The 21,249-nt window shown below is 34.9% G+C and overlaps 3 protein-coding genes across 7 annotated transcripts; 1 reads left to right on the forward strand and 2 right to left on the reverse strand.

Moving 5' to 3' along the window:
- The first annotated feature begins 348 nt into the window (after positions 1-348).
- Positions 349-11,080, forward strand: LOC100122659 (chaoptin). Of its 5 annotated transcripts, none has more exons than XM_003424334.5 (17): positions 349-524; positions 755-850; positions 941-1,286; positions 2,117-2,287; positions 2,566-3,041; positions 3,124-3,343; positions 3,502-3,830; positions 3,906-4,130; positions 4,394-4,615; positions 4,695-4,869; positions 4,942-5,474; positions 6,736-6,930; positions 7,164-7,448; positions 7,539-7,664; positions 7,897-8,010; positions 8,119-8,354; positions 8,424-11,080. In XM_003424334.5, the coding sequence occupies exons 3-17, from the start codon at positions 1,007-1,009 to the stop codon at positions 8,710-8,712; spliced, it is 3,876 nt and encodes a 1,291-aa protein (XP_003424382.1). In that variant the 5' UTR covers positions 349-524; positions 755-850; positions 941-1,006; the 3' UTR covers positions 8,713-11,080. The 5 variants fall into 5 exon arrangements, with proteins under 5 accessions (XP_003424382.1, XP_031783346.1, XP_032453642.1 ...); XM_031927486.2 differs by having other exon boundaries at positions 998-1,286; XM_032597751.1 differs by having other exon boundaries at positions 3,520-3,830; positions 8,424-9,442.
- LOC100678079 lies at positions 11,067-12,526 on the reverse strand. Its single transcript, XM_003424333.3, has 4 exons — positions 12,253-12,526; positions 11,821-12,160; positions 11,437-11,654; positions 11,067-11,381 (listed from the first exon to the last, which is right to left on the reverse strand). The coding sequence occupies exons 1-4, from the start codon at positions 12,337-12,339 to the stop codon at positions 11,172-11,174; spliced, it is 855 nt and encodes a 284-aa protein (XP_003424381.1). The 5' UTR covers positions 12,340-12,526; the 3' UTR covers positions 11,067-11,171.
- A 102-nt stretch (positions 12,527-12,628) lies between these two features.
- LOC100122636 (xanthine dehydrogenase) lies at positions 12,629-19,521 on the reverse strand. The gene is made up of 24 exons (XM_008218408.4): positions 19,065-19,521; positions 18,242-18,315; positions 17,978-18,158; positions 17,735-17,866; positions 17,515-17,671; positions 17,216-17,444; positions 16,931-17,151; positions 16,746-16,848; positions 16,536-16,663; positions 16,302-16,424; positions 16,072-16,239; positions 15,710-15,988; positions 15,526-15,630; positions 15,242-15,458; positions 14,958-15,141; positions 14,502-14,881; positions 14,226-14,419; positions 13,984-14,142; positions 13,773-13,901; positions 13,567-13,700; positions 13,241-13,493; positions 13,056-13,152; positions 12,862-12,972; positions 12,629-12,790 (listed from the first exon to the last, which is right to left on the reverse strand). Exons 1-24 carry the CDS (start codon positions 19,097-19,099, stop codon positions 12,723-12,725), a joined length of 3,861 nt encoding a protein of 1,286 aa, XP_008216630.2. The 5' UTR covers positions 19,100-19,521; the 3' UTR covers positions 12,629-12,722.
- Positions 19,522-21,249: the final 1,728 nt, after the last annotated feature.

Raw genomic sequence — 21,249 nt, forward strand, 5'->3', positions numbered from 1 at the left:
ACATCTCAAGATAATCCGTCAACAAATACAACTAAAAATTCATCCCTCTCTCTCTGTCTCATCGCACCGATGAGTCTCAATATATTAAGGTAACAAACCGCGCGCAATAACGAGAGCGTCTCGCGTCGTTATAGCATAGCCTGTGCATGCTTATACATTTTTGCGCAACTATTTTCATCCGCGACCTAATAGAATATCGCAGGGCATAATCGGGTAAAGAGAAGCACTGTAAATGTCTGCGCACTCCGGAAGCCCTAGCAAAGAGTTTTGAGAGCGCGGGAGGGAGAGAGAGAGAGAGAGAGAGAGAGAGAGAGAGAGAGCACTGCGAGAGTCTCCCATCCACGGGCCGGTGCAGGTCCGTCTTTGCCGGCATCACATCAGTGTCTAGCGCTCGCGGAGAGTAGAGCCGCCGGCTACGCGCGGCCAACTCGCCCTAAGTAGTTCTCCACGATATATTGCCACCCGCAAACGAAAGTGAGAGATAAAGGGACGTGTTCTTGTGAGGAACGCCCTCGATCAGCATGGTAAATGGGGAAGTGTATATTGTCTTCATGCAGAATCCTTATTTTTCATACGGTTTCTCGACGAGTGACAAGCGACGATTTTTTAACCGCGGGATCGTAATATAAAGTATAAAAGGACTTTTTTACGCTAGTGCGCGAACTTCGTTCAGTTTTGCTTGAGTTCGCGGCGACGATGGGGGTGGTTTTGGTTCGACTCGAGGTTTAGCCTGTTTTCGCTTTTTTTTCCGCAGCGCAGCGAAACGCTGAACTAGTTCGAGGCTTCTATACATCTAGTTCAAGTTGATTTGGAGTATAGTATACAGCTCGCCGACGTGGAGCATTGATCGGTAAAGCTCGTTCGTTTTCGAAAAGAAACGATATAATTATCATTTTGAAATTTTATCTGTCATTTATACTCATCTAAAATTCGATAACAGCCACAAAGTGAATCGAACGAATAAGCAGGTGGACGCGTTCGCGCTGTGCTCTTGCAGAATCTGCTGATGTTCATAAAGTTCGGCTACACGATGATGATCATCACGCTCATACTGATGTTCTGGACGTCGGTGGTCCGGATGCACGAGCTGCCCGTTCAGTACCCGCCCTGTTTCTTCAATCCGCTCTGCACGTGCTCCAAGGTGATACCCGATCTCGGCATCGTCACCTGTTTCAACGTACCGATGCCCAGAATACCTCATCCCATCAATTCCTCCAAGGTATTCATGCTCCAGCTCGAGAATAACGGTCTGCGCTCGATAAAGCCGCAATTTCTCATGAATACCGGTAAGTGATTTTATTATTTTTGACTGGTGGATTAAATTTTTTATCTGGAGAATTGTATTAGAGATGTTTTTGCTCGAGTTCTAAAGAAAGATTGTTAAGAGATTCCTCATTCCTTATTTAGAATTTTCGAGTAATGACGCGTGCAATTGACAGCAAACTGTTATGAGTTAATCGTTTATTAAGACGGAACGCATGAATGCTCATTGATGTTGTCAAAGCGACATTTGCAACTATTATTGGATTAAAGGGATGAGCAATTATTTTAATGATTTAATTAATGTGCTGACATGCGTAGTTCCTGATCAAGCTGTGTAAATTATTTTTCAAGCATCTTTTATATATATATATATATATATATATATATATATATATATATATATATATATATGCGTCTATCTTGAAGCAACGATGAGTATACCGTAAATATTTTGTCAGTAAACAACTTTGATTCATTATTTGGGCAGCGCCACCCAGTTAGCAGTTAGGGGAGACGCGCGCGTATACGTATCGTATTCCGTACGTAAATATACGTCTCGTGTGTCATTTGTAATGTGAATGGTTTGTTAATTCAAAGTCATAAAATCATTAGAAATAATTTATTACTAACTATTATTAATTAGAAATTTTGATTTGTAATGCATTACCAAATTTGATGAAACGATTGTTCAGCAAAATAAAGTACATTACATTCTCGCGAATAAAATTTAAGGTACGCGCTGATGCGATACCAGACCTACATGTTACATTAAACGATATCGAAGAAGAATAGGAAAAGATGATCGAAAAAATTGAGATCACATAAAGCAGGCAGTATGTGTCTTATGTCTCAGGTCTGTACAAGCTGCAGATCAAGCATAATCCCCTATCGGATATACCGGACGAGGCGTTCCTAGGGCTTGAAAGATCGTTGTGGGAGCTTGAACTACCCTACAACCGTCTCGTGAGAGTGCCCAGCAAATCGTTCCGGCACCTACAGAAGCTGCGGCTTCTTGATCTAACAGGTATTGTCTAATTTTCGACCGTTCGCCTTTGTCTCGAGTCATCGACACCCGCGTCTTAGACAATAAGTCCAGAGCAATGCCGTGAATGTTCAATACTGTTATGCTTCGACTCGACGATTACGTAAACGACCTCCACACTTTTACTGTGCGACTCGATGTTTCACTGAAAATATCCGATGAAAGTTCATAACCGAGATGTGAATCGCTAACAAATATGAATGGACAGTTACAGGATACTGACCTAACGGAGTACATTGCCGCTTGTGTTTATCCCTTAGGTAACCAGATTTCGCACATTGCCGCCGACAATTGGCGCGGTCTGGAGAACTCCTTACAGACTTTGATGATGGGCAGAAACTCCATCGACAGACTGCCAGCCGATGCGTTCGCTGGCTTGGCTTACTTGGAATACCTCGATTTGCGCGAGAACAGCCTGAAAGATATCGACCCTTCTGTCTTCCGTGACGGCATGGCTCACTTGACTCAATTGTATCTCAACGACAACCAGCTCAACAGCATACCTTACAACCAATTGTCGGCTTTGAAGCGCATGAGAGTTCTGGATCTCAGCTACAATCGCATCTCGAAGATGATACATTCGCAAATGGAATCGGAAATTAGAGGTGTCCACATGTCCTTGGACGTGCTAAGACTTGATTACAATCAAATCGATTCTCTGCACCCGGGATCTTTTCAGCACTTCCAGAAAGTAAACAGGACTTATCTGAATGGAAATCCTATTATGACGATCGAGGTAAGATAAAAGAATGCGTCACGTTGTTTAAACTGGTTTAGTACTGATAATTTTGAACTTTTACATTTGGTTCCCGACTCAGCAAGGAGCATTCAAAGACTCAAGGATTCGAGAGCTTTACTTGACCGATTGCGATCTCTACGAAGTCGATTCGCCAGACTTCATGGGTCTAGAATCTTCCCTAGAACTCTTGGATCTCTCTGGCAACAATCTAACGTCCTTGCCAAATCACGTGTTTCAAGAGTACGATTTCTTGCGCACTCTGATCTTCCGTGAAAATCGCATCAGTACCTTCAATCCAAGTACTATTACTCGCTTTACTAAATAATTCGTTTCAGATCGTGGGGCTTCGAGATAAAACTGGAAGGAAAATTATTCGTAGCATAGAGAAAAGAATGATTCTGCCTTCGAGTTTTGTCTCGAGCCCCGAGGTAGTGCACTTACTGAAAAAAAATCTCAGTTTTGAATTTTTCTGCAGCTGAAGTTTTTAACGGCTTTCAATACTCGTTGTACACTCTGGATTTAAGCGGAAAGCAGAACGGCATGATTTCGCTTCAGGATTTGCGCCAGATGCGAAATTTGCGATTCCTGGCGATATCGAGGATGCCAGGGTCGACCCTGTCGCCAGAAGATTTTCTCGAGTTTGGAATGGACATCAAAGAGCTTAGAATAGTAAAAAGCAATCTGCAAACTATTAAAAACCATGCTTTCAGACACGTCAGAGGAATCAAATATCTAGATTTTTCGGAAAATGCTATTTCGTCCATTGAGGATGATGCCTTTTCAGAGGTAAAATTTTACTACAACTCATGTTCACTTTCTTTATAAATCTGTATGATTAATTATACTGATACACCTTTGAAGGTTGGAAATTCTTTGATAAGTTTGAAAATTGCACACGGTCTGTCATCGTCAGTTAGTGAATTGCCAAATAAACCCTTTAAATCTCTAACAAATTTGCAACTTATGGACTTCAGCAATAACCGGATTCGATCTATGCCAGAAACGTCTTTTCATTTTCTGAAGAGAATAAGACGTATAGAATTGCAAGATAATGAAATTGATTCTATCAAAAAGGGAACTTTTCAGGTATACCATTAAATCCACATAAATAATTGTAATTAATAGCATTTATACCACTCTAACCTCAAAATCACAACTTTAATGTGAATTTTCGGCTCTCGCGGCATAAAATATCGTATGTAACTTGTATATAAAGACTGCATTTTCAAAACGAGAGTTTACAGCACGAGCCGAAGGCTCGTGCTGTAACGAATTTTGAAAATGCAGTCTTTATGTACCCGTTGCATAATATATACTATTTTGCGCTACTATTCATCTTTCAATTTTAGGGCGACATACATTCAGCTTTGGAGGAAGTAAACTTCGGCTACAACAAAATTGGCAGCTTAGCTACGCATACCTTCGTTGATTTGCATATGATGAGCACTATAAATCTTGAAGATAATTCTATAAGTAACATTGAACGTCGCGCATTCATGAATATGAATCGTTTGAAATACATCAACTTAAGGGGAAATAAAATTAAGAACATTCAGGATGAAGCTTTCCAGGTATGAACCAAAAATTATTTACAAATTTTTTTGAAGTATCATCTGCTATTATAATCAAGCACTGTATGTTTCTGTTTAGAATTTGCCTGACTTGGAATTTTTGGATCTAGCATACAATGATTTGTTCGAGTTTGACTTTGCATCCTTTGATCAAGTCGGTACACTGTCATCATTCAAAGTTAACGCGAGTCACAACGAGATTCACCGGTTATCAATCAACAGCTCTTCTGCAGCATCCTCATCAACAAATAACAGTAAGTTCTATTTTCGTGGACACATTTTTCTCATGCAATAGTATTTTTAAAGAATCGATCATACTATTTCAGTGGGTGGAATGATGCAATCCAACATCAAAGTGCTGGACTTTAGCTTCAACAATATCACAGAAATAATGCGTTACTACTTTAAGCCTGTCGAGTACTCCTTGACTCACTTGTATCTCTCGCATAACGAGCTGAACAATGTGACTCAAGGCGTATTCGGGAACATGCCGCATCTCCAGTGGCTCGACCTTAGCTACAACGATCTCATGGAAATCGACTTCGATTGCTTCAGGGAGACGAAGAATCTACAAGTACTCAAATTTTCTCATAATAATATCATGGACATACCAGCTGAGTCATTTAGACCTTTGAAGAAATTACGTATCGTCGACTTGTCGCACAACAGACTTCGAACTCTTGCCGATAATTTGTTTATGGATGCAAGTATCGAGAGTCTCGATCTATCCCATAATCAGTTTATGAGACTTCCGATTAAGACAATGTCGATGACGGCTGCTGCCAGTCTTTCCATACTGGATTTGTCTTGGAATTTCTTATCCGGAGTGCATAACACAGACGCTATTTTTAGAATGAAGGTAAATATTTTCATTTCTTGTTATGTTATTACTGATACAATCATTGAGATCACATTTTAATTATTGCGGAACGTTGTGGAAGCGTTTTGGTTATAAGTGGAAATATAGGTAGACCTAATTTTAAAAAAATGTTAAAATGACTCTATCGTTCTATACGAGCACAATTAATTTTGAAATAATAGGCTATGACACTGTTTATTCTCAAAATTTGAGATCTTGAACAGGCATACCTTTCAAAAATAAATAAAAATCTCAGCGTTTCGCCCCACCGTCAGATTGGACTCCTCAGTAAGGATCTGACGGCTTCCTTAGACGCCTGCCGCCTTGTCAAGTCGCGGCCTTTAAGTAGACCGATAGAGTCATTTTAACATTTTTGTAATTTTAAACGAGCAATAGACTCACAATATATAAATATACTTCCATATATATGTGTATATATATATATATATATATATATATATATATATATATATATATATATTAACTGTATTTTGACACTTGGTTGAAAATTGTGTCTATTAGATGGCTAAGTCTTCTTTTTCTCTTTCTCGAAAGAGATAACGGAGACGCGGGCTACTTAAAGGCCGCGACTTGACAAGGCGGCAGACGTCTAAGGAAGCCGTCAGATCCTTACTGAGGAGTCCAATCTGACGGTGGGGCGTAACGCTGAGATTTTTATTTATTTTTGAAGGGTATGCATGTTCAAGATCTCAAATTTTGAGAATAAACAGTGTCATAACCTATTATTTCAAAATTAATTGTGCTCGTATAGACCGATAGAGTCAGTTTAACATTTTTGTAATTTTAAACGAGCAATAGACTCACAATATATAAATATACTTCCATATATATATATATATATATATATATATTAACTGTAGACCTAATTTTAGTTATTTCCTAGAACACGCGGTTTGAATCTGATTAGTGGCTAATTAGACTAGGTTGGATATGTTTCTACTTTGCTCGGTAAATTTCGCTTCATTGGATTCGACGAACGTGGACATTTCGCTAATGCGATAAGCTAATTGACCTTAGTAAATCTGCATCACGTGCACTCGATACCTCACATTTGCGATATTTTTATTTATTTTTGCTACCATTATATGGATGTTGACTATACTTTTTTTTGTAAACATAGAACACGATTTACAATGATTATTCAGTTTGTAGGAAAAATATATGTCACTATTGCATTACAAACGATAACCTAATTTCTGTATTGATTGTGTTCTTATTTTTTCAATTGATGAATTTGTAGGGTTTGACCTGGCTTGATTTGTCCTACAATCGACTCGTCAGGCTTGACGACGGCGTTTTCTCTGATTTGCCACAGTTATCGTATCTTGATTTGAGTCACAACAAACAACTTATACTTGAGCCACGAGGAAGAACTTTCCATGGTTTAGAGGATTCTCTACTATTTCTTGGATTGAGCAACATTTCTTTACTGTCGGTATGTTTAGAATAAAATTGAAAATAATAATTTATCTTTGCGTTTTTAAGAACGATGATTAATTCTTGTTGATAAAATAACCATTTATTGATTGGCGATTTTTAAGTCTGGTACTATATACTTAAATTCATAATACCAGCTCTACCATCTGATGTATTCTACTTGTGCGCCGATAGTTAATGAAAACAGGTCACCGACTATAGCGTTCGTTTCTTTTCCCTTGTGATATTTAGGTTCCGGAGCTTCCATTCCATCGACTGCAAAGGCTTCACCTGGCACAGAATGAGCTGGCATCGGTACCCGCGGAGATGGCGTCGAACTTGACGAGTCTTCATTTACTGGACTTGAGTCACAACGATCTGACCGTCGTTCCACTTATTACTCATGCTTTGCCGAACTTGCGGATGTTTAACATCGCCTACAATCCTATTACGATAATCACGAACACGAGTTTTCTCGGAATTGCGGATACTCTCGAACTGCTAGATATACGCCGTCTTTCGCTTTCTACTTTTGAGGTTTGTTTCCATTTTCCTTTTTCATAATTTATAATAAGTAGCACAATGTAAGCACATTTTGTTGACACGACAATTTTTTTGTTTCAATAGGCTGGAGCTTTGTGCAAAGCTACTAAACTTAGAAGCCTATTATGTACTGCTTACACTGGAGTTAAAAACTTCAATTTCCCGAATCTTCTGGAGTATAACCATGGTCTGAGGCACTTGTTCATTGATGTAAGCAAAATATTTTCAGAAAAAAGACTACTATAGACGGTAGAAGAAAAGTTAATCCTATTACGTAATCAATAATATTTTGTTGAAATCGGATTTCAATTTGCATTTGTAATTAATGTCAAAAGGTCAAAACTGATTTAAGAAAAATAATATGCAACAAATAAGACTTGATAAGTCCAATTATTTGGGGTTTGACAACTGACTTGACGAATCGTAATATTTGGGTATTCAGGTACAAAACGAGACAAACCTGGAGAAAGAAATGAAGGGCCGTTTCCCTGTGAAACTCTACAATTTCACGTTCAGCGGTCGAGCATTGAAAAACATCCACTCGGAAGTCTTACATGTAAGATAATTGCTTAAGCTAATTTAAGTGTCATACACGCGCAGTGCCGAAGAACTTCTTAAAAAAATATAATAACAAACGAAATCTATACGTTGTTTTTGTGTTTAGGGGATGAGAAACCCCCACCTGCACTTCAGCTTGTACAACACGAGTGTCAGCAACGTGCCATCGGAAATGTTCAAACACGCGGAGCTCGTGAGGAACGTGACGATAGAGCTTCGGGACAACGAGATTCGGACTTTGCACAATCCCTCAGATGGCTACAAGCCTGGGGTGCCAGGAAAGCGGTTTTTGCTGAGGCTTCGAATGCGAGGCAGTCACATGAATTGCGATTGCGATATTGGGTGAGTTAGTGCACAATTAATAAGCATACAATTGAAACGAGAGTATTAATCGGTGGCTCTTTGTATTAGCTGGATCGAAATGTGGCAAAGAAAGCATAGACAGTATCAAGAGGATCGCTGCAATTCTCATACGGAATTGAACAATTACGAGCGAGAAGAAGGAAGCGAGTACGACTGCTGGGACAACGGCTGGGACGACGATCTACGCGAAAGCTTTTGCGTCAACAAGAACAATGTGTCCGTTGCGGAGTCCCTCAAGTCTGATCTCGAGTGTGGCTGGTCTGCAGCCTACTCGCCTCACTTGTCTAAAATCATCGTGTTCTCGATTCTTTTTGCAATGTTTGCAGCAGCGTACTAAAGGAGATGAGAGATTGATTTTTGTTTTTCTATTTTCAGAATCTTTCGGAATGAGAGATTTACTCTTTAAATCGAACGTTCGCTTGGTATGTGGATACAAACTGTTAAATGGCAATGAAAAATCAAATCAAAAAATAGAGTTTTAAATGTCTGGTTAAGATTTAAAAACAGTTTGTTAAATTGAAAAAGTCAAAATTACACAAAAAACTTTGTCAAGATCACAAATTGGAGGATTCAATAATGAGTATTTTTCAAAAAAAATACTTCACTGATTATTCAATAATAGTTCATCAGATTTTTTATAAAATGAAGCATTTTGATTTGCAAACAAAATCTGCTCAATTAATCATAGTTATTCTATCAACACGAGAAAGAGGCAATATATAATAACTATATATCTACATATATAGTTACTGTATACTACTGTACTGTAGAATCTATAATTAATTTTAAAAAATTAATTAAGTTAAATGGATAATCTTTATTTGAAAACTGTTGGGGTAAATTAAACTTATTCCAACTTTAAACTGCGCATCTAAATAATTATGATTATTATTTATAGTTTGATCGTGAAAACTAGTGAATGACGAAGAATTGCAGCCGTTACCGTTGCTTATCAAAAACTTATAAAGTTGACCTTTGAATTCATTGAAGGTTTCGCGCATTTGTACCTTTAAAAAACTTTTTATGTATTTTCGTAAATAAAATTTTGTATTACTTTATGAATTAAATTTTTACCATCATAATCATCGTCATCTTCTAAGCTTATGAGAATATTTTAGATGTGCACGTAGCAATAGATGATAGGTTTATAATTGCAAATAGAGATTTATTTTTAGAGTTGATAATATTGTATTTTTGTTTTATCAGTGCACATGACTGTACTGGGGTTGAAAATCGAAAATTTCCTTTCGCAGTTTTTTCACTTTACAAAACCTGATTTATAACAGAATCCTTCGGTCTCTATGACATGAAATAAATGTAAAATCGCTTGTCTACAAAGAGTTACATCAGTCATAAAACACACTTTTGTTTGCCGCAAAGCAAAGAGGCTTACTTAAGCAGTGGCATACAAAGCGAGCCTGACTGATGACTAACGAAGTTATAGAGATCACGTCAATTTATATTTCTTTGATACATTAAATTTATCTACCGAATTAAAAAATGAATGTTTTCTATTAAAAATAAACAACAACAATTAAAAATATTCATTAGGGCATCTGAATTTTAACGCTGTATGATAATTTAAAGAAAAAAATATGTATAATAGGTGCTTTTCATAGTATTTACTTCGCATGTATGCATAACATTTGAACATTTTAAAAGTGCATAAATAATTGCAAGAGTACAATATTTTATCTCTTTGACATTGTTCAAGAGTAAATAATTGCATTTAACATTTTATCTTTTTTAACCTTATGATTTGTTTACAATAATACAGGTTCTTTTGCACAGGCGCAATAACACAACACATTATCGTAGATAAGGAAATACATTTTCGTTGATATAATGTATATTATAACTATTTTTAGTTTTTAACTGTTTCTTATTCAATGACTTCTTTTATTTCCTTCTGGCAGCTGGATTGTATTTTTTCAAATATTTATGCTCTTATATATAAACTTAAAAGTATATATATATATATATATATATATATATATATATATATATATATATATATATATATATATATATAAGTATATATATATATGTATAATAAAAATAATTCTTATAAATATATAATATGTCCATATCGTGCATTTATGAGAATAAAATATTATTGCAAGCGTATTTAAAGTACTCAGATAAACTAAATTTCTATGAGACAGTTCTTTATTTAGGTATTTCAATATCAAGTGAACCAAAAATGCCTTGCAGTAAAATCAAATTGTCTGATTCATTCTCTTTTATATCAAAATATATGTATAGTCATAAATGTACGCCGTTTGGATATAAGTTACGTAAGTTACTAAAATTTGGAATAACATAAAGAGTTTGAGTTACTTTTGTAACACTTTAGTATATATAGTAACGAGTGATCATATAAGTTGTTTATATAACTTACATTTTGTAATTACAATCCCACTATGTAATAATATGATAGAAAAATGTAAGAAATTAATCTGTCGATCATAATCATAATTATAATTTCATTTCTATACATAAGTATAATTATACTTATGTATAATTAGTCTCTGAGACAAAATGATTAATTTCTGTACGAAGCGACCAATGCAAAACTATTATAACTATGAAAAAACAGGTAGTATATTACTAAATTACTACTTGTTGATCAAAGAGATGATTGTAAGTAAATTATAAATCGATATGTAATAAATAAAATGAACCACCTAATTTTGTAAATGAAACATTTTTTAAGCATTATACTTTAATTTCGAATTCGAAGGTATTACATTTCACTTTCAAGAGTGTAACAGAATTTTCAATCGAAATAAGGATTCAATCATACAACATTATCTTTAAGAGAATCCCAAAAGCCATTCTTATAAATGGGGAAATGATGAAACCAAAAATAAAAATCAAACAGACGTAAATACTCGCCAGTTGAAAAACAAATATAGCATTCTTAACAATGAATTGTTGGACATCAGTTGTAGATTTAATATCGATTACTTTGTCGAGAATAAATCTCAAGATATGAAGAAATACCTGAAATTTCGTGAATTTTAAAATCGTTTTCACATAATTTGGATAATTTGGTTACCTCTAAAACAGGCGCAATGTTGAGAAAAACGTAGAACAGCGCAAACAAACAACGTCCGGTAGCTTGGCCCATAACCTTGATTAAAGTGGAAAATGTGTACTCTTCGCGCGACGTTCCACGCAGCTCTTGATACTCAGCCAAGTAATTCCTTATCCTTACAAACAAGGATTCATCGGTGTCATGGTCTGCTAACCTTGACTCGTCCACCGTCAAAGTTTCTAAATTTGATTAAGCAAGATAACTAAGGCATTCATTTCGTAACTTTTTTAATTTTGAAAATGACTTTTTAGCTAATAGGCTTCAATATACTCATATGTTTTCGAGTGTTGGTGATATCGATCTAGTATGACAATGCTAAAATATACAAAGTTAAATGTTCATTACCTATTTTTGAGCCCAACTCGGAATTCCAATCGCATTCATCGAAATCACTTGTCAAACTAAAAACATTTCGGCGTTTTCTTGGTGTAGATTTTGCGGGTGAACTCCTTTTGCTCATTATTGAAGTTATAAGATCTTTTGCTTCTTCTTCTTTTTCTAGAGCTGCATTTTCAACGAAATCGCCTTGGGCATCGGATTTGTAACACAAATACGTGTTGTTGAGCTGCCTATTTTCGTCATTGGATTCGTCCTTCGCGCTGGTATCGTACGATTTATCCTTGCGACTATCATTATCCAACCTTGATTTTGAACTTTCGTCTGAAGATGAACTAGACTGGCTAACCTAAATAATTTCCATATCAAAATCTAATCTTCTGTTATAAATCGTGATATTTAGAAAAACACATTTTAAATAAAGATTTCCCCTTAACTTACATCAAAATTACTGATAATCTTGCTAACATTTTCGCCAAGACTGTGATCAATGGAGGATTTTTCCGGTAAGGAGTTATCGGCCACCATGTTTATTGTTCAGAAATATTATTATTATTGAAAAAGAATTTATTTCGCAGGTCAATAAAATTTAGATATTAATGACTTTATTTTTGTTATTAAATAACTAAAATATGAATCCTTAGCCTAACTCGGGCGGAACTTTATTTTACATGACTCCTGTGAACTTGGTAAACAGTAAGTGTAACTATTTTCACTTCAAGCAAAAAACAAAATTTCGTCAACAGTCAACGATAGATTAGAACAGACATATAAGGACCAGCAATTAAGGCAAGGTTTATCAAAGGTACTGCATACGATCATTTATAAATAATACTTTATTAAATGTACATCATTAATGTTATTCCCGTAAATATCTGTTAAAAAAAGAAAATTGGTAAATTAAATAATTTCTAAAACATCATTGCGTCCACTGAAGTAAGACAGTTGAGTAAAATCTTCTCTACAGTAACTGCGTTATCTGAAAGAAAATTAATATTAAGTTTACACATTATTATTGTGTAAGTAAACGTTTTTAGAGTTTTCACCAACCTAACTGGTACCAGTGGTCTTTATTTCCAGCGTCTGCTCGAGCAGAATCTATAGCATGACGTATCGCAATGGGAACGGAGCAGCTCATACAAAAAGGTGGTTCACCAGTTGCTGTATAAAAGGAATGGATCGTTATTGGTATGTTATAAAAACCACGTTGTTGCCTCATGGACTATATGATTATCGATACTGACTCTTTGATCGAAGAATTCCAAGAGGATTTGGCGTGTTGCGTCCAAATGAAACTCTGAAATCTATAGGTATGTCCTTTGCCCCCGGCACTTTGTAATTCTTTGAAGTATCAAAATACCAGTTAGTTATATTTTGATTTTGTATATACAGCCTTAGTAAAGAGAATTACAAAAATGAGAATTCCTACCCAAGTTCTGTAATTAGTCAAAGCTCCGGTCTCGGGGTCGTAAATTAAGTCTTCACAGGTCCAATAACCGATCCCCATGATAAACGCCCCTTCCACTTGACCAATGTCAATTTTCGGACTCAAGCTTACTCCTGTATCTTCCAAGATATCCACTCTACGAATCAAATGCTGACCCGTTAGTACGTCAATCTCGACCTCGGATACCGTTGCCCCATAGACTGGATATGACTTGATATCTTGCTCCGCTGTGAACCTGATAAGAAGTAAAAATTTATATACAGCATTTTGTTTGGAACCATGATTGTGTTGGCTTTGATTTTACATACATAAACGAAGCGCACAAATCGACATTTTTAGCATGGGCTGTTAGTATTAATTCCTGCCACGAGGGATTTCCCCCTAGCATTTCCTTGATCGGCTTGAGTCTTTCCAAAAGTATTTTGCATGCTTGTTGCGTAGCCTTAATAAAAATATACAGTAAACATTTCATTTAATAAATATATCTAACAAAAATATAGCAAGTAAAACTTACATATCCGCAAACATCGCTTCCAAGGCTACCACCAGTGACATAGCTATTCGGCGTAGTTAAGTTAGTACTTGGTTTGACGCTTATCATTTTTAAGTCGATTCCCAAAGTATATGCTGCTACTTGGGCAACCTATATAAATAGCGTAAAAATTAATTCACATTGATTAACATATTGAGAGTATATATCTTAATACAAAACTGATAACGCGTGCCTTCGTGTGAAGTCCTTGACCCATTTCAATACCAGCATGCGAAATTGAAACGGTACCATCTCGTGCATAGATAGAAACCAATGAATGAAACTGTCCGTAAACGGAGAATGGATATTTCATTGGTACCAATGAAATTCCCCGCTTTTTCCAGCGATTTTCCTGCGAAAATGTAATTTGTCAACATGAATCTATAAAATAACCAGTTCAGTGTAATTGTTACGATTGATCGTATTTTTTCTTACGCTATTGAATTTATCAACATCTTTCACTCTCTTTTCATAATCTGAAGATTTCTTCAGTTCGTCAATCATAGGTGTCAAAATTGCTTTATCAGCATCGTTCATGTTAATCATTCGGATATCAAGTGGATCTTTTCCAGTTATCCTAGCAATTTTTTCCATAATTTGCTCTACCATTGCCACTCCTTCAGCAGCGCCTAAACGATAAAATTCCTACTAGTTTTGCATTACACTCAAAAATTAAAAATTAAATGCGTTCTCTTATCGTTTTATTCTCACCAGGAGCTCTGCACCACGTGTTTGACGGCAAATCAGTCTTAACGTCGTTACCGATCATGTTCCAGCTCGCAGGATCGTAACAGTTGTAAAAATGATAGATCGCAACTATGGAGTGCGTTTCATTAAACGAACAGCCAACGTTTCCGTAATAAGTTCCATTGAGTTGTTGAATTTTGCCCTCATCGTTAGTGCTCACTTCGTATTCCATGTAAGCAGGCACACGCTTGCCGATTGAACGCATGTTGTCTTCGATGGACATTACCAACCGAGCTGGTCGATTGAGCTTGTGACAAGCGAGAGCACAAGCGCATGCTGCTAGACAAGAACGAGATATTTTGCATCCGTACGAGCCACCGAGTCTTCTGACTTTGAGGTTTATACTGCGGGATAAAACGACTTTGAATACGTTGATTTAATAAAAATTCGAAAGTTATCGTTCGCAGAGTTGTTGCAAACCTGTTTATAGGAACCGCGAGTACTGCAGCGATATTCGTTTGATTCAGGTCCATCCACTGTGTGGACGAGTAAACGTCCATGCCATCCTCAATAGGTACACATACGCATGTCTGAGTCTCCATGGAAAAGTGGTACTGTGGTCCGCACTGGACCGTCCCCTCTATTTTATGTTTTACATCGTTGCCTTTGGAAAAATTGATGGTCAGTAAAGTTAACGTTTCTTAAGCAATGATGATAAATACACGGTTATACAAGACGCAGCTCTGAATGTATGATTTAAATACCCGCTGGTTGCTTTGCAGGCCAATCCACTACTTTCATTATCCGCGTTTTATCGTTACTGGCTATTACGTCGTGTACGGTAATCATGGGTTTTCTCCTCGGACCATTGGGATACACGATTTTCACCTTAGAAGCTGCATATTGAGCTATGTTCTGAGTTTTTGCAACTATCATTCCATAAGGCTGGCCAGCGTACATTACTTCTTTATCAGCAAAAAGCTGAAAAATAATTAAATTTGTTTAGTATTGTATTTTGAAAGTTTAGCTTTCGACTGATAAAACGCACTTCTTCGTCTATTTCCAAAAATAAATACTTGTGCATAGAATTGATGAACGTATTTTTTCCCGGAATATCCTTTGCAGTAAAATAAGCTATTACGCCATCTATCTCCTAGAAAAATGAACAAGAAAACTAGCATCAGATTATCATCCTAAAAGATACTAATTTAAATAGTTAAGTTATGAAGTACCATGGTTCCTTCAAAATCGATTTTTTCAATTGTTCCAGGAGCTTCTGCTAGTGTGAGTGCACAGAAGACTTCATCATTTCTGATTATAATGTCATTAATGTATTCGCCCTCTCCTGACGTTTGATGTATCGCTCCTATTTTGTTTATAGGCTCATTTACAGGCCACGTTGTACGATCTGTATTAAATTCTTGTTTTCCAGATGACAGTTCTCGTTGTAATAATGTACCACCACTTTTTATTCTAGGGCTTGCTTTATTTGGATTCAGGTTCAAAATGTACTATATCAGGAGTCATTATATCAAGCAAATTAGTTATTTATAAAAAAATGGTCTACAAAATGAAGGTTTTAGAAATGTCATACCTTGTAAAGCAAACCAACAGCAAGAAGCCTCCGAAATTCCGGTGAATAATCTGGTAAAACGTGATCAGGGTTAAGCTCTGAATAGAGAGTGCTAAGAGCCTTTTCCATAACTTTCGCATTGAAAAGATTTTTGTCTAGTAAATATTGTTCTGTATTTGATGCGTGGAGCTGTAATAAGTCAATAGTAAACATTGATTTAGTTAAAATCTTTGATTAAATTGATTACTTACGAAATCTGGTCTGATTCCACCGAACAATATGTTTGGCTTTTCTAACACTTTCCCTGTATTATCCAGTTTAAAAAGAAAGCCAGCATTAACGAGGGCATGGGCATTTTGCGCTCTAGGCATAACCTTTTTGCATTTCACCAAACAAGATGAATTCAGCATTAAATGGAAAAGGGTTATATTTGAATTAAAAGTACGACAATGCAATTATGTGAACGCTATGTAAACAAAATTTACCTTGTAACTTTTATACATGTATTCTTTACCTAAAGCTGGGATGACGATGCTGTACAATATTTTTTTGTTCATTTTTATTTGCAGGAATTCTCGTAGGTTTAGGCTGTTTTTAGAGCCTGGTAAATCCACTATAAATATATATTTTATTATAAACATACACATATAAAGCACTATATTTACTAATAGTTCTTATCGCTATAAGTTACATACAAACATGGACTTGTGCTCCGGCAGTTTCTAGTATTAAAAAGATATCCGATGGAAATTCATGATATTGATTTTTGATCATCAAATTGCCTGCTATAGTTCCAATCTATACACGCAAACATACAAATTTGTCACAATACTTTATTTTAGATACATAAAATGTATACCTAAGTTTATATCCAACTTACATTTCTTATAGGTATGCTTGCAACAAGATCAATGTGTCTAGCCAGTTTCTTAAGATACTCGAATCCAGGCTCAGTCATATATTTCTCACAAGTAGCTTTCATCATAGATAGAGTGACATTAGCACCCAAGATTAAGCTTTCTTTCGTCTTTTCGATTTTATGCAGATCTGCCACATTGTTAATATCAATGTACACCTGTCGCTTTTTGAGACGGTAGACACCTACGCAAAGTTTTTATGAATATATATAAATATATGTAATTTATATATTTTTTGGTATAATTACCATGAGCGGTATTGCCTCCGTTCATTACATAAGTTGAATTTGGATGTTTTTCAAATACAGCAAATATACCTTCTATATCTAGAACCTTATGAAATTTTACAGAATCGTGCAACTCTAATTCTAAAGATCTTGGAATGCTGGATTTGTAAATGATTTCTAAATCTTGACAAGTACCTTTGCATGTCTTTTTTGGACAATTGGTACATGATTTTCTTACGTTGTGCAGATCCTTAAAATATTTTAAGTAAAATTTAAAACTTTTAAAATAATTAAGAATTATTTTATTACGATATAATTACCTCGATATCTTTGATTTGATCTTTCATCGCAGGTGGCGCATCGCTTGCAAAGCTTTTGAAAGTATCTAAAATGGGCCTATAGCCAGTACAACGACAAATATTACTCGCGAAAGAATTCTCAATTTCCTTCATAGTCATTTTGCCATTTTGAATTAAGCTAAAAATAATAGTTATTTTTATTTATTCTATTAATTTATCATTTAAAAAATGAGATACATACCTATGCATGTTCATTATCCATCCCCCTGAACAAAAACCACACTGAGATCCATTCATCTCGGCCAAAGCTGCCTGCAAAGTGTGGTAGCCGACTTGTTTATTTCCTAATCCTTCTATCGTTGTAATTTTCCACCTATACATCATAAAATCAAAAATTCATTTTTTACACAATTAACCAGCGCAAAATATTGTAAAAACTTGTTTATAATAGAGTGTATAACTATATTTATCCATTAAATCTCACCCATCGCAGATGAATATTGGAACGAGACAAGAATTTACAGACATTAAATGTCCGTTCATTTCTGCAGCTACAATACAAGAACCGCATCCTCCTTCATGACACATTGCTTTAGTTCCCTTAAGTTTTGCATAATCTCGTATAAAAGTATTTAATGAGGTTCCCGATGGTACTTCCGGGGAAACTAATGCATATAAATGATTTTATTTTATTTGTTATCAAAAAACTTGATGAGAAATAATTAGATATGTTTATTATAATTATTACCTTTATACATTATATTATTAATTGTTACTTGTACGTTCATGTCATCATCTTCAATCAATTTTAGTTCGCTTAATCTAGAAATAATAAATTTTTGGTTATTAGACAAAATTAAATTAATACAAAAATTTGTCGTCAACGTTCCATAATCCGGTTATGTCGAAGAGTTTAATAACTATCTTATTATGATTAATGACGCAAAAGGATACTTCTACATACATGAAACAAAACGAGACATCGTTAAAGAAATTATACATGGAACCATAGTAAGTACAGAAGGATGTTAGTGGTTTCAATGATATTTAATAAGATGTTCCAATGTACACGTGAAGATACAAAGTAACATTTTCATAGTTATGTGCTAATATCAGATATTTTCATTTTTTTCGATCATAATTTTTCAATTTTCTATTATTATAGGATAATAAAAACAACTTATTTTGAAAAATAATAGACCTATTCATTATATATGTTCTCTTATATATGACGGAATTTTTTACAATTTCTGTTACTGTAGCTTTTCAAGAATCACGTTTTATGATGGTGAAAGTACATTGTGAAAGTTAACTTGCGCACCTTGATTATACAACTTACAATAATGAAACAATTGCATTTGGTGCCATTTTTAAATTGATCATTATTTATAAATATGTATCAAACGATAAAACTATGTGATTTAAACAGGTATAAATTGAATTGTAATATTTAGATGCGTTTCTAAAACTATTGTAAACAATTTAAATAAGTTTGTGTACCATGACAATAGTTATGGGTATAAAAAAGATTACAAAATATGCTAGGTAATTTTTAAATGGCATTCACTTACGATTCATGGGTCAGCGTACTCTCTCCTTGACCCATATTTAAAAATCAACTATTCAAAACACAATTTTTTTATCAAATCCAACTCAGATATATCAAGTCAATTGTAATATCCAAGGAATAATTTTTTCAGAATCGAGCCCTAACAAGTTGCTTCCAAAGTCACTTGCGATTAATTGGTATCTAGGTCACTGCTATATGGAGCGCAAAGTATCTCTTTCAGGAATTTTTATCTCCACTTACTCCAACGAACAGGATCACCGCCAATTGGTGTTTCTTACGCCGAAAGCTATACGCGACTGAAAACCAACGTCTTGTTAGCAAAGACCTGCACTTGTTCTGAACGGTGTTCCTGTATTCCTTTTTGCATAACCCGCTCGAGGTAAGCGCGGTAATACTTGAAAGCTCAATCCGTTTTCGTAGATTCCTGATGCACATATGCGAATCTGTGTAATGCCAAGTTGATAATTTTTCACGGTGAATGTGCAAAAAAATTAAACCTACTGTAAGTACTGGGAATCGACGTCTGTGATTCTTCGTACACATACTGCGGTACCACGGGTTATTACTGTTCATGGTTAATTGTTATTCTTATCTTGCAGATCTATGAATTGTAACTCATTGTGTGAAATTTGTGTCAGTATAAAATTGGCGGATACTAAAAAAACCTAAATTGTTTCCTTACTGCTCGTTGTATAGTACATATACAAACATTATTAGCGTTCCTGACCATTTTAAATGGCAATTATGTGACGGAGCAATATTGAATGTTTGGACGTCAGTGGAAATTTGCAAATATCTCAAGCATATTGAAGTACAATTTTTAGACTACTGTAGAGATTTAATTTTGTTTGCAATTGAAAATAAATTATAGCCAAACATATTGCCGTAATTACTTTAAGTTTACAAAAAATCTTTAATAATTTTTTTCTCATTGACTAACTCAAGTTTACTGTTTTCTAAGAGTTTAGATACATACATTGAATTTATATTTTTTGGCAAGGATATATTAGGGTTAAAAACGGGTGAATAATGAAAGGTTTGAATTAGACATATTTATTGCATACAAGATGTGATACATTGTTGAATCGGCACAAAAGTCAACACATGCAATTGAAGCTGTTCGTGGTAGTTACATGACTGTCACAGAAGACAGTCAGTATGTTGAATTATAATTTTTTGTGCATAAACGGAACGCAGTGTATGCGATTACTTTCCACAAAGCCTCAACTGTGACATGTGGCAAGCTTTCTCAGACACTTTGTCTAGAACTGGAGGATTACTAAATGATCACCTTTCGTTACTTTGCAGTTATTTAAATGTAAATCGGTGTATTTGATTATTATTATCTTGTTCAAGATGAATAAAATATGATCGTTAAGACATTTCTTTCAGTTCACAGATTGAAGTTCATTCAAATTGTTTAAAATGATTATCCAATACACGGGAAATGCTTTTCTTTTGAGTAACGAATGCTGCTCATCGCTTCTCGCTTGCGTGGCGGTACTCTGATTTTACAGTGTGCAATTGTGAAGTATAAAGCAACATTAGCAGCGTATAAAAAATAGACATTCACTAACAAAAATATTGTTACATATTAGAGAACCAACATAATCGTCGACTCTCCGATGACAAAATATAATATATCTGTAATATATTGATGACAGATCTCTGTAATATTTGAATATAACTCTCTTCGGCTCTTTTAAGATTCGAGCAACTTTTTTTAAAAAATATAATCAGAAGCTCGAATCAGCCGCGTTTCGTGATTGCTCACTGTTGGTTTCAAATATTTCATGTACGTGGATTCTAATATAGTCGCTACAATAATTGCTACGAAAATAAGATTGCGTATTTTCAACTATTTACTCCGGTTACATATCTTTCGTTACTTTTTTCTTGCGAGTGATGCATTGTACTGCGTTTATCATCAGGAAATATTCTAACATTAATAAAATTTAACGATATACGTTTAAAATAAATCATTTTTAATCGTTTTTCAACAGCACAACACCCTTAATATACAAAATATCTCTTTCTCATTCTTTATTGCCATGTATATATATATATATATATATATATATATATATATATATATATATATATATATATATATATATATATATATATATATATATATAAACATATATATATATATGTTTATAGCACATTTCAATAAAATCAGCAAA

Source organism: Nasonia vitripennis, chromosome 3 (genome assembly GCF_009193385.2).
Source record: "Nasonia vitripennis strain AsymCx chromosome 3, Nvit_psr_1.1, whole genome shotgun sequence".
NCBI classification, from domain to species: domain Eukaryota; kingdom Metazoa; phylum Arthropoda; class Insecta; order Hymenoptera; family Pteromalidae; genus Nasonia; species Nasonia vitripennis.

Bases quoted from the DNA above. Each gene is read 5' to 3' on its own strand.
- LOC100122659 (XM_001606218.6), top strand. The intron at 4,616-4,694 runs GTATGAACCAAA...GTTTCTGTTTAG, and splicing joins TTCAGGATGAAGCTTTCCAG to AATTTGCCTGACTTGGAATT. The intron at 8,011-8,118 runs GTAAGATAATTG...TTTTGTGTTTAG, and splicing joins TCCACTCGGAAGTCTTACAT to GGGATGAGAAACCCCCACCT.
- LOC100678079 (XM_003424333.3), bottom strand. From the start codon at position 12,339: ATGGTGGCCGATAACTCCTTACCGGAAAAATCCTCCATTGATCACAGT. The intron at 11,655-11,820 runs GTAATGAACATT...AATCAAATTTAG, and splicing joins CGAGTTGGGCTCAAAAATAG to AAACTTTGACGGTGGACGAG. The intron at 11,382-11,436 runs GTAACCAAATTA...ACGAAATTTCAG, and splicing joins ACATTGCGCCTGTTTTAGAG to GTATTTCTTCATATCTTGAG.
- LOC100122636 (XM_008218408.4), bottom strand. From the start codon at position 19,099: ATGGGTCAAGGAGAGAGTACGCTGACCCATGAATC. The intron at 15,631-15,709 runs GTACTTCATAAC...TCATTTTTCTAG, and splicing joins TCGATTTTGAAGGAACCATG to GAGATAGATGGCGTAATAGC. The intron at 14,143-14,225 runs GTAAGAAAAAAT...ACATTTTCGCAG, and splicing joins ATGTTGATAAATTCAATAGC to GAAAATCGCTGGAAAAAGCG.